The sequence below is a fragment of the Periplaneta americana genome, chromosome 4 (assembly GCF_040183065.1).
Source record: "Periplaneta americana isolate PAMFEO1 chromosome 4, P.americana_PAMFEO1_priV1, whole genome shotgun sequence".
Lineage (NCBI taxonomy): Eukaryota > Metazoa > Arthropoda > Insecta > Blattodea > Blattidae > Periplaneta > Periplaneta americana.
The window spans coordinates 200,027,758-200,041,056 of record NC_091120.1 but is presented as its reverse complement, the minus strand read 5'-3'; the positions used below and the strand labels follow the sequence as shown (position 1 = coordinate 200,041,056).

At 36.4% G+C, this 13,299-nt stretch overlaps 1 protein-coding gene and 1 non-coding gene across 3 annotated transcripts; both read right to left on the bottom strand.

Moving 5' to 3' along the window:
* Positions 1-2,549: 2,549 nt before the first annotated feature.
* Positions 2,550-2,621, bottom strand: TRNAH-GUG (transfer RNA histidin (anticodon GUG)). The gene has a single exon. It is a non-coding gene; the product is annotated as a tRNA-His (tRNA).
* A 3,831-nt stretch (positions 2,622-6,452) lies between these two features.
* On the bottom strand, positions 6,453-13,016 carry LOC138698580 (zinc finger protein 613-like). Of its 2 annotated transcripts, XM_069824607.1 has the most exons (3): positions 12,726-13,016; positions 11,053-11,193; positions 6,453-7,513 (listed from the first exon to the last, which is right to left on the bottom strand). In XM_069824607.1, exons 1-3 carry the CDS (start codon positions 12,870-12,872, stop codon positions 6,605-6,607), a joined length of 1,197 nt encoding a protein of 398 aa, XP_069680708.1. In that variant the 5' UTR covers positions 12,873-13,016; the 3' UTR covers positions 6,453-6,604. The 2 variants fall into 2 exon arrangements, with proteins under 2 accessions (XP_069680708.1, XP_069680709.1); XM_069824608.1 differs by lacking the exon at positions 11,053-11,193.
* Between the last annotated feature and the right edge of the window lie 283 nt (positions 13,017-13,299).

The window sequence follows — 13,299 nt, the reverse complement described above, 5'->3', positions numbered from 1 at the left end:
ACTTTCTGTTCTTGTCTATTCAAAGCCCTCCTCTTTCATCCCTTAACCTTTAGCTGAAAAACAATTATACTGCAGTAATAACCGTTGAAAAAATTATCCATAATTCCGTGAGAAGTTCTCTTATACCAACAAAATTCACTTCAAATTGAAACTGTAAGCTGGAACATTTTTCATCTGTTGTCATATTATAACATTCTTCGTTATTTTACAGGGACAGATGTGGTATATAGACATAACACCATTTCTGCACCTTTGAATAGAACTGCAAACTTTATTTGTTCTGTTTCTGATTTATCAAAACTATATTTGCCCATCAGACAAACCCACTTTTTTTTCTGTCCACAATAATCTGGAGAAGAATCTACTCAAATTTCTCAGCACCACTACAGCTAGTCTCTCACTTTTCCAGATATCATACACAGAATTGTAAAACGTATCAGTATACCCAGAAATTCTCCATTCTTAAAATCATGTTTGGTTACAACTTCATACATTCAACATTTTCAAGTGCCCTGGCTGTTGGAGGCCTTCCAAAAACGACATCACTTTCAATGTTGTTGTTGTTGTTGTTTTTTAATGCCAGGCGTTTGACAATAAAGTCATTTGACCTCTTGCACTCCAATATTTCTCAAAGATATTATCATGGTCAGCCACTGAAGCATAGATTTTGAGGTATTCCGAATCCATTTCTTGGTTTCAGTTGCACTATGGGCAGTTAGGGGACTGATATATTCCAATTCTATGCAGGTGTTTGGCCAAACAATCATGGCCTGTTGCCAATCTAAATGCAGCTACAGACGATTTTCGTGGTAAATCGGGAATTAACTGTGGATTATGATGCAGAGAGTTCCATTTTTTTCCCTTGAGATTGTGTTATCAAATTTTGTTTGTTGAAGTCTAAGTATGTAGATTTAATAAATCTTTTCACAGAGTAATACGTAGATTTACTAACAGGTCTGTAAGTAGCAGTGCTGCCCTTCTTTGCTGAAGCATCCGCATTCTCGTTTCCCAGGATTCCACAATGGGATGGTAGCCATTGGAATATTATTCTTTTATTGAGTGATCTTAATTGAGAGAGCATTTTAGTTATTTCTGCTGTTTGAGATGAAGGTATGTGTTTGGAGACTATTGACAGAATAGCTGCTTTGGAGTCTGACAATATAACTGCATTCTTAAATTTATTGATGTGGCATAGAAGATTCCTGAGACTTTCACTTATTGCAATGATTTCTCCATCAAAACTTGTTGTTCCATATCCAAGAGATCTATAAAGTGAGAAGAGACAGCACGTAACACCTGCACCGGCACCTTGTTCTCTGGAGATCAAGGATCTGTCAGTGTATAAATGAAGCCAGTTTTGTAGAGGGTACCTAATATTAATTGTCTCTAAAGACAATTGTTTTATTATTTCAGTGTTTACTTCTGATTTCACTATTTCTTCTGTTAAATTTAGATTATATTCTAACAGAGTTAAAAGGTTTGGTTTAATTTACTTTCAATGTGTTGTCAGTCATCTTTGAAGTGTTGGTACCACAATTTTATCTGAGATTCCCAAGTGTTAAATGAGAGTTTATAATCAGTGATTTTGAAGTTAGTATGATCCTGTATTAAAAATAAAAGTTGAAGACGACATGAACACAGAAAAACCTTTGCATAGTAAGTATGACAAACTAGGTTTATTCCCACAAAACTTGAAAATAAAAACTGCGCAAAATAGGGCTATACATTTTATAGCTCGATAATTAAAAACGCAGAAACACATGTAACATGTTAATTTACTTCCATGAAAATAATTTATTATGCTATGTAGAAAATCGTGTAAAAAATTAGTTTTCCACACGATGTAAATTACGTGTAATTTACATAACATATTATATACTTTTCCATGACGCTACAGCCCATGAAGGGCCAAGACCGACCAGCCGGCTGCTGGCCTCACGTCCACATGCCAAAGCAGAGGTGGACGATCATTCAACCAGTATGGAGGTATTGTGTGGTTAGCAAGATGATCCCCCCAGCTGTTATAGCTGGTTTGCAAAACCGGATTTTCGCTACCTATTGTAGCTCCCCAAATGCATCACGATGCTGGGTGGGCACCAGTCCCATACACTGGCCGAAATTTCATGAGAAACTTTTTTTTCCCCCATGAGAACTCGAACCAGCACGCATCTCATAACACAAATCCTAGGCAGGATGCCTTAGACCGCGATGCCATGGTGTGGGACAACATATTATATAAGTGAATAATTTCGAGGGAAAAATTGTTCCGGAGCCGGGTATCGAACCCGGGACCTTTGGTTTAACGTACCAACGCTCTACCATTGAGCTACTCGGGAACTCTAACCGACACCGACACAATTCTTCCCTCTATATCCACAGACCTCAAAGTGGGCTGACAACCGTCAAGCAACCAACTTCGAGTGCACACTAACTCCGTGTGACTTAAATTGTGGTTTTCTGTTCACGAACAGTGACGTGTATTATGCAAATCAAGATATCAGGTATAACTCCCTGTAAAGTTGATTTGAATAATTTCGAGGGAAAAATTGTTCCGGAGCCGGGTATCGAACCCGGGACCTTTGGTTTCACGTACCAACGCTCTACCATTGAGCTACTCGGGAACTCTAACCGACACCGACACAATTCTTCCCTCTATATCCACAGACCTCAAAGTGGGCTGACAACCGTCAAGCAACCAACTTCGAGTGCACACTAACTCCGTGTGACTTAAATTGTGGTTTTCTGTTCACGAACAGTGACGTGTATTATGCAAATCAAGATATCAGGTATAACTCCCTGTAAAGTTGATTTGAATAATTTCGAGGGAAAAATTGTCGGTGTCGGTTAGAGTTCCCGAGTAGCTCAATGGTAGAGCGTTGGTACGTTAAACCAAAGGTCCCGGGTTCGATACCCGGCTCCGGAACAATTTTTCCCTCGAAATTATTCAAATCAACTTTACAGGGAGTTATACCTGATATCTTGATTTGCATATTATATAAGTGTCACAAATAAGTCACCACTCATGAGGCAACTAGGTCAGAAGATAAGAGGTAGGGTGAACAGTTCCTTTCCCCCTCCATTGCAGACTAATGTATCGTGTACTTTATGTGGCCAACCCTGCTCACTGCCAACTGACTACCCTCGTGAGAGAGTGATGCTTCCATCTGTCTGGGTTCGAAGTAAACTGATCACTTGTCGAAATATTCAAAATGGTGGATACGTCCTAGACAGACCTCATATCAGAAGTTCACCTTGTAAACTTACTTTGGACTGATTTTCATAGCACCGGTATCATCCTTTTTTCTCGAAAACATGATAGTGGGTGTTCGTGGAAAAAAATTTTTAGTGAAAACTTGTATAAAAAATTGATTGGTGATAGTTCAATTTTTCGGGACAAACCGAAAGTAGGGGTAACCAGAGTCAAATTTGAACCTAGGTCGTATAAGGTATCTTTGGAGAGGACTTTTGAAAAAAAAACTTTTACTAAAACTTGTTTTGTCTTTCATTCTTTATTCATAATAAAGGATATATATATATATATATATTGTTGTTTTCTAATGCCAGGCGTTTGACAGTAAAGTCATTTGACCTCTTGCACTCCAATATTTTTCAAAGATATTATCATGACCAGCCACTGAAACACAGATTTTGAGATGTTCCGAATCCATTTCTTGGTTTGAGTTGCACAATGGGCAGTTAGGGGACATATATTCCAATTCTATGCAGGTGTTTGGCCAAACAATCATGGCCTGTTGCCAATCTAAATGCAGCTACAGACGATTTTATTGGTAAATCGGGAATTAACTGTGGATTTTGATGCAGAGAGTTCCATTTTTTCCCTTGGGATTGAGTTTTAGTTGATTCTGTACCATTAAAGTAGTCCCCGCCCGGAGATCCGATTGGGGGACTATTTTACCTCCGGATAATTTTACCTTAATGGTACTCATTTCATATTGGAGTTAAATGGCAAGTTGTAGCCGATTTAAGTGAACACCATATTTTAACGTTTTGGTGGCTACTTCATTCACACACAACCCCCAGAATGTCTGGAGGACCACACCTGCTGTTGGTCGACGGGTCCATTGGACCTAGCTGGGAGATCTTGTTGATGACCAGTTTTCCCTCCTTAAGCCACTGGAGGACGATTTTAGTGCCATAGCAGGTCAGCACTAGGAACAGAAAAGTAGAAAGAGGAGGAAGGAAAGAGAAATGAACCCCTAGGCATTATATATATTCTAAGAAATATATTATTTTCGAGAAAAAAAGGTGATACTGGTGCTATAGAATAAAGTAAACTGGTAAAATTGTGTATATTCAGTTCATTTATTTTCATAATGCCCTTTTAATTGCATTTAGATCTCATAAGTTATGTGACTTATTTACAGTTTTAAAAATATGTACAATACATATCACTTACAAAGTAAAACAGACTAGTGAAGTAGCCATCTCTTTCTTAACAGAGCTTCCCAAAATAAACTTGATAGCAGCTTATCAATAAATAAAACACTGGCAGTATACAGCTAGTCATTATCCACTTCTCACTTTTTAAAGTGGTTTTCAACATTGTTGTCCATTTATATTTTTCCACATTTAAAAATTATACTCAGAACTCTATGAATGCTTTGACCATACAAAATGGCGATCATATTTCAATTTTATTTAAATTGCTTTTTACATAAGTAAACCCCATTCTTTTGTGAATTACTTTTATCCATATCTTTTAGTGAAAACCATATTTTTACACAATTTCAGCGATTTCAGAAGTGTTTGAATTTACAAGAGTCCCATATACAGGATGACCCATATTTATATCAAACTTTTTATTACACTGTAGTAGTATAAGCAGTCAGGTTAGTTGACCCATTCTACTGCTAAAATGTACTGGGTTCCATATCATTTGAAGCACAAATTAAACTTTAATTTAATTTTATTCTCAGTGAGGTCTTATGTGCATTTAATCAGAAAATTTACTGGAAAATGTTTTGTATAAAAATATAAATCTTGAAGCAGTAACCATGGTAACAAAACTGTCTGTGTACGATTGTACCCGAATTGCTGCTCGAATGGAGGTGTGGTAGGAAACCTCGAGATGTGATTACTTTAAGAAGCGGTAATTTGGGAGGAGTGTGGTTGGGTGTCAAATGATACGTTTGTGAAGGCAGTACAGAACGTTCAGCCATGTCTGGATAAATGTGCAGCATTTGTGGGTATTTACATTGTATTTTAAGTAATCCTAATGACTGTACTACTATTTCATTCTAATTTGAACCTCTCGTTTAATGTAATTTATGTGTAATAAATGGATGAATCAATCAATTTTCTTAATGTATCCAGCTGTTTGCCGACAACATTAAGTCCACTATAGTCTATTCTGTTGTTTTTCACGAGAAATGAGGGGTATTTTGATTGGTGTTCATTATAGATGCCTGTTGCTAGTAGCCAGAGTTGGGGTGTAGTCAATATATACTGCAGGGCTGTGTCTTCTGCAACTGGTACTGATGATTTTAATTTACTTCTTTTGTGGTTTATGAATGGACAGTAAAGAAGAATGTGTTCCAGATCTTCATCATGATTATTACACCACAGACAAGTAGGATTATCAGAAATGTGAAATCGGTGTAGGTACAATTGAGTGACAATGTGACCTGTTCTGCTCTTGTTAAAAATGTTTGAGCATGTCTGGGCAAGTTTTTGTACATTTCCAGGTCATCTGGTTTCTTTTGTACAGACTGTAAAATTTTTCCTTTGTCAGAAGAGCGCCAATTGTTGATCCATAGGTTTGTAAAATGAGACTTTACTGAAGCAAAAGCATTGGATAGAGATACCACTTGAAGAGGTCTTGGATTCAAATATGTTGCCTGTTTTGCAATATTATCGACTTTCTCGTTTCCAGGTATACTACAATGACTAGGTATCCATTGAAATGTTATTTCGTTTTGGAGTTCTTTTAGTTTACTTAGTTGTTTCTGAATTGGAATAATTCTATGTGCATATAGGTTTGGTACATATTTAATTATATTAAATATAGCCCCCTTGGAGTCTGTAAGTATGCAAATAGATTTTTCAGAAATTTGAGTAACACATTGAAGAGCAGCATCAATAGCTAGCAATTCAGTGTCAAGACGGAGGAGGATGAACATGGTATGAAATAACTTTCTTGATATTCTGGAATATAATACCCTGCTCCTGATGTCCCATTATTAGGATTTAGAGATCCATCTGTATAAATTTGAAGGTGATCCTTATATGTACTGCAGAGTAGTTCCATGGCATCTAACTTAAGAATGTATGGAGGATCATTTTTGGAATGATTTCCTGGAATGATCTGGATGAGACTTGCAATTTTAGATGAAAAGTTGGATAAAAATATGGGTCGTTTTGTATAAATTAATGCTGGAGTCTCTAACTTTCAGCGTTTTCCTAGACTGTTTTTAATTTTATACAGCCTAAAAAGGAAGTAAAAGCTTATTTTAGACACATAAAACTTTATTTTTAGGACCTACATCCTATATTTCACTCAGTGAGACATCACACATAAAGTAGTTTTAATTAGACTACAGCAAATAACTGGGGACTGACTTCATATAAAGCTTTGACTGTACCTTCAGCTACGATTGTTGCCATCAGCTGCCTGTGCCACAGCGCGGTAGATTGGTAGACGACACGTGAGTCGTGAAGCAGTGTGATGAAACTCCTTGTGCAAGATATATTCGCCTTTGTGCACGAAGGACAGGCCACACTTATCGCATGCAAACACCTTCTGCTGCGCAATGTTGCGGTTGACCTGCGCGCGGTGATATTGCGCCTGATGGCAGATAAGCTCTCCTTTCTGCTGAAATACTATGTTACAGGTATCACACGAAAATGTCACTTCACGGGGCTTGATCCGTGACTTTGTATGCAGTCTTTCATGGCACACAAGAGCATACTGTGACTCGAATTTTACTTTACAGATGGCGCACATCAACCCATTGCCCTGTTTCTGCAAAACCTTCTTCTTGCATATCTTCCTATGCTTGTCGTACGCTGCTTGATATGTAAAAGGACAACAACACATCGGACATTCTAAAGTCACACTTGGTACATTTCTGGGCGTCCTTGGGCGCAACTTTCGTTTCTGCGCTACAACAAGTAACTGGGGCATAGGCCCCGCATGGCATTTCTCGGTATAAATAGGCTGGATCTCCAGGCCATGGGTCCCTGTCACGAGTGCTGTGTACTCTGTCTGTGGATCATGATCCACCACTTCCTGTTCTTGTGGTGATATGAAGGAGGCTTCTGTCTGTTCACTGCCAGTGCTCTCTGTTAGATAATTCGACTGGTCCTCCATTTTCACATACACGTGGTTCACTACCTCACTGTTGCTGTCGTAATCAACATTCACTGAGGAATCTGTTGGCTCCTGTTTTATTTTTATAATGTCAATACCTGTACCAATGGTTATTGATGGTGATTCTTTGTCTGTACAGTTGACCATCGTTGATTCTTGTACCTCAGAAGATTCCACTTGTTCCTGCAACATTATTAGAGCCAACTACTATTTCCATTATACAATGCGGTCGCGTCACGCTTGATCCAAAGAAAGCAAGCGGGAGCAAGCCTGTAGAGCACGAGGTAAAATGCGGCATTTTAGATCCGTAATCTCCGGCATATTGCACTCGTGTAAAAGGTAAAGGTATCCCCGTAACATCCCATGAAGGCACTTGGGGGGCATGGAGGTAGAGCCCCATGCTTTCCATGACTTCGGCACTAGAATGAGGTGGTGTGGTCGGCCTTTTACCCCCGGGAAAGACCCGGTACTCAAATTTATAGGAGGCTGAGTGAACCTCGGGGCCGTTCTGAAAGTTTGGCAACGAGAAAAAATCCTGTCAATTGCACTCGTATATCTTTCATTAATTAATGTCATCCATACAATCATCATTTTATTTCACTAACCTGTGTTACAATAGTTGCTGAAAGTGATGTCCATTAGCATTCAGACATTCCCGACATATTTTGATGAAATTTGAATTCACACGCAAAAGTTCTTCTTTCGTTATTCTTATAATTTCTGTTCTTATATTGTCTTTCTTTCTTACCACGTGCGATTATTTGTGGGGAACTCTAAAAAAATAGTCTGTAGAAATAACCCACAAACCGACAATATAAGAACAGAAATTAGAAGGATTACGAAAGAAGAACTTTTGTGTGTGAATTAAAATTTCATCAAAAGATGTAGGGAATGTCTGAATGTTAATGGACACCATTTTCAGCAACTATTGTAACACAGGTTAGTGAAATAGAATGAGGATTGTGTGCATGGCATTAATTAATGGAAGTTATACGAGTGCAATATGCTGGCGATTACTGATCTAAAATATCCCGTGTTACTTCGTGCTCTACAGACTTGCCCCAGCCTACGTTCTTCAGATCAAGTGTGATGCGACCACACTGTAGTATTATTATCATTATTATTATTATGAGAATGAGAAGTACTGATATCAGCAGAATAACGGCCTGTGAAATGAAATTTATGAGAGCAACACTAGGATGTACTCGCTTGGACCACAAAAGAAATGAGGATATCATGCAAGAACTTCAATTACAACCAGTCTGACAGTTTATATAAACAAGTACCAGCTGCAGTGGAAAAACCATGTGAAAAGCCATGCTTCAATACCATCTCCAGGGGAAGAGATCTTTGGACCATTGAAAAAAAAAAAAAAAAGATGGACAGAGAATGATTCACTGAGACCGTAACAAGTCTTGGGCCTTCTAGTTGCTTGGATAATGATGATGATGATGATGATGATTATTATTGTTAACAACAACCAGAGACCCTGTTTTTTTGTAAACAGCAATATCAGCTAAAATTCTTGAATATTTGTATTTATGCTTCTCTGGGTATCACTTAAAAAATATATCATTTTTAACAGCTTAAATTTGTAAACGCGAAATGGTCCTATTGACGCGAAATGAGAATTTAGGGAGAAATGTAGTGAAATAACTAAATATCTGCGAATAACGAAACAAAATCCTCCATTCATTTGTTTGAAATACCGTATTAGCTTACTTAAATGCCACAAGAAAGGAGCACTGCTCAACGCAGCTTGACTTGTGATGTTACTGTGTCATGCTCGGTCATTAAAAATTCAATTCTGCCGTGTTCTGTGGTTATAGTGGAGATCCACTGCTCCCAGTATAGTGAAGTTATTCAAGTATTGGTGTGATAGAAAATGTAAATGTATAGAAAATTAATTTGTGTATTGCATATAGAATAGTGAAGCGATTTAGGAAACTGAATCTTGTGTAATACAAAATCAGGTTCCAGTTTCAGGGGACCAGTGGATCTCTATTATACATTACATGAAAATTGTTTTGGAGAAAAAAATGCATGATTTTTTTGTGGTTAAATAATAGTCCATTATGCAACGAGCCTATAATGGTAGTAATTAAGACGCGAGTATGTTTATGAAACGAGAGCAAGTGAGTTTCATAATTTTTAATATGAGCGTCTTAATTACCATTATAGTCAAGTTTCATACGACTTTTTATGCTCGACCATATTTCTAACTTGAAATTATTCATAAGTATTCATGTTATTCTTATCTGACTGAGGAGCGGAACTGACCTTGTGCAATACCTCGTAAATTGTGAGATGTGCGCAGACACGAAAGTATTGATTTTTTCCGAGAAACAAATGTCTCGCACTAGTTGTCTTTCGATTGCATATCCGAGAATAATCGATACTTGCGCTTTCATATTGCTACAATGGTATTTTCTGATTGGTGGAACACCTGAACTTTAATGAATAGGTGTACTTTAATGAGGACCATTAAAGGGCTGCTACCAGGTGTATAATTAATACATTTCGGCATGGTCGAGCATAAAGTAATTTAAGTTCAGATTTACACACTGTGATTATTTATTTATTATTTAGATTTTTAGAATTTAATTTACTCTGAATTAAATATTTTTGTGAAATATGCCTAATGACAAACATTTATAAATACGAAATAATCACTATTCTCGAGTCAGTTTTACAGTGCAGCTACAGCTATTTACCATAAAATAGAGTCCCTAGCAATAACACAAACGGAGCTGTGGCTTAGTCGGTTAGATCAAGATGGTCTTTCACTAAGATGGCCAGAGTTCGATCCCCAAACATTTATAAATACGAAATAATCACTATTCTCAAGTCAGTTTTACAGTGCAGCTATAGCTATTTACCATAAAATAGAGTCCCTAGCAATAACACAAACGGAGCTGTGGCTTAGTCGGTTAGATCAAGATGGTCTTTCACTAAGATGGCCAGAGTTCGATCCCCGGCAGTGCCAATGAAACTTGTGATGGACAAAATGGCTATAGGCAGGTTACTTCGGTTTCTCCTGCTAGTTCATTCCACCACTGCTCCATCTTCATATTATATTACCGTCCCAAGAATGTGCGACAGCATGACCAGCCTGCGAAATTGTCCCCATTGATCCATAAAAGGGACTTCATATCAACTTCAACTTCAAGGTCAACTTCAAGTGCCCAAAACAGGATTGAAGATTAGGGTTAACATTAACACGAAGAGACCCAGAGGACTTCGTCGACGAAGTATAATCTTAGATATTCGTAAGAAATTGTCACTAAGATCACTTTTACACTTTGATTGCCATGCTGTATAAAATAACAATACTACCGTGATTCATTGCATTGAAGCCATTTTGGTGTTAGCAATGTATTGAAAGTATATAATGTCTTTGTTTCCCCTTAAAAACTATAAGTTAAGGTGAATGTAATAAAAAGAGAAATTTTAAATTTAAACTTTTAATTTAAAGTATACAGCATGTGTATATTATAGTACAAGCATAACAAGACACCTACACACACATAAATTACCAAATAACTTTATGAAGTTAATTTTCTGTTGTATTCTAGTACTACAAACTTAACATTTGTCTGTTTTTATTCCATTTTTTTATTTTTATTAATCATGAACTCGATAATATAAATTTTAGGTTTCTAGGAGTTAAGCTTAATGTACCATGCCATATTGATATAGGCCTATGACTATATTGTACAAACCTTCGATGCTGAGTGTAACCTCAGATTCTTTCTCAGCTCTGTGTCTGAATTACTACATATTCTTCTAAATTCGTAAATGTCATCAATTTTCTTATGACAGACTTGACATATCCAAGCTGGGAATGGGTCTTCTCTTTGAACCTATTGAAAAAATATATCGTTGTCACTACCACGTGAATCATTTATCATTAAACTGTCACAATGACATGCAATAAAATTGTTCAAAGTAAATACGTAAATAACGTTATTTGGTTGCTGTAGTTAAAGCAAAAAAAAAAATAATAAACATTTTTACAGGAATAAAAAATATTTAAAATCGAGGTAAGCAACACATTATCATCTTAGACTTAGGTATATTGAGTAATGACGAGTGGAGTCTTATATAATACTGTACATGAGGAGAAACGAGCAATCTACGTTCCAACCATCCCGTATTATAAAGATAAATACCAACTTCACGATATCAGTGTTACGGGATTGATGTTTGGAGCAAGAGGAACGATACCTAACTTCTCTTCTCAATTCTGTAAGACCCTAGGACTGCACAAATCGTTTCTGAATGAACTGGCCCTCCTCATAATTAGAGAGTCAGTCATACTTTTACGAAACCACCTATATGGACTCTAATTCAGTGTACTGAAAAAACTAACGCAACATTATCTTTTTTCTTTCTCTTATTAGCTTTCATTGCTTCTTTACTTGTAACTTTTTTTAGTCTGTAAACTGTTTGTGTACTTGTTTACTTTTTTCTTACTCTGTTATCTTTCATCATTTATATTGTTTTGTATGCTTTGTCTAATGGCAGGCTCTAATTTGAGGAAGCACAATAAAATAAAAGATAAAAAACATTTTAAGCAATGTGTTGTAATTAACTGTATATTTTAAATTTGAGGGGCTCAATGGAAAAGGGACCCATGCCACAAAAACTAAATTTTGTAGAAGGATTTATTCCAACTGAGATTCTCTCTCTCCAAGTAAAGAAGAGGCATTTATAAATGCTTACAATGTCCGGTAGACGCCACAAGATTGGAAGTCCATAAAAGAGATCCTAGATATACCTATAGAATATTTTTATCTTTGCAAGATCTACAAGGTACACAATACCAGTAACATTTAAAAAAATGGAAGGGAAAAATAAAAACGGAATGGGTGTGTTACATTCAACAGAAGTTCTGAAAAAGAAAATTAAAAGCTACAATATGAAATGGGGACTTAAATATAAGTAGGCCTATATGGAACTTTGAGTAAATAAAATCCAGTTTAAGATTAGGAAACACAGTATGGGCCTAGTAATATTATTGAGTTTTTTGCCCTACCATTCAGATCGATATTGAAGTCTTTAGGTATACAATCAGTAGGAGTAAATTACCGGTAAGTATGTCATAACAACAACTAGGAATAACTGAGATAATGGGGAAAGATGCTAAGTAAATGATTGTAAAACGTCTGGTTCTTTGGGGTGTTTTTAAAGTAAAATACACAAAGTATACTATAGGACAAATGAAATGTTCCTTTGATATTTTGTATAATTTCTTCCTTTGCATCTGAATTATATATGTTCATATTAGCAAGAACCATTAAAAAAAAAGGGGGTGGGGCTTGTATCAGTTACCTATCCATTTTGTTGTAAAATCATACTTTATGCTGCATGACAATTTTATTCAGTAACTTACTTTAATCGAAACGCAAGTTAATATCTTTGAAGGTAGCATTTCATCTGTTGTACCATTCATTTCGTCAACAAAAATCGGTATTCTGATCCCTTGATTTGATAAGCATAACCGACAAGATTGAGTGTAATCAACAGTAACAGCGTCCATTTTGATACACTTTGTGCACTAAAAATAAGTTTAAGAAGTAGATCTATAGCGTGTGTAACGTAGCTGTTGGATATTTTTGCACTTCTTGTAATCCTAACCTACAAATCATAATAAAACTTTATAGCTTCCAACAAAAGTGCACCATTAAAGATAATGGTAAATATAGTCACACAATGTGGTAACTTTTATGTGTTGGTGACTCTGAATACATTTCAATTGCATACAACATATGAATGTTGCATATTACATTCTTTAAACGTTTTAAATAATAGTGCAGCTTGTTAGTAACAGAAGTACGATTAAATTTTGCAGAATACAATATAAACTCATAAATTTTATCTGTCATTCTTCAGAAAATTATTTACGTGTTTGCAATATTTTGTTCGGATATTGGTGAACATGATTGATGGGAGTTTGTTTAAAATGG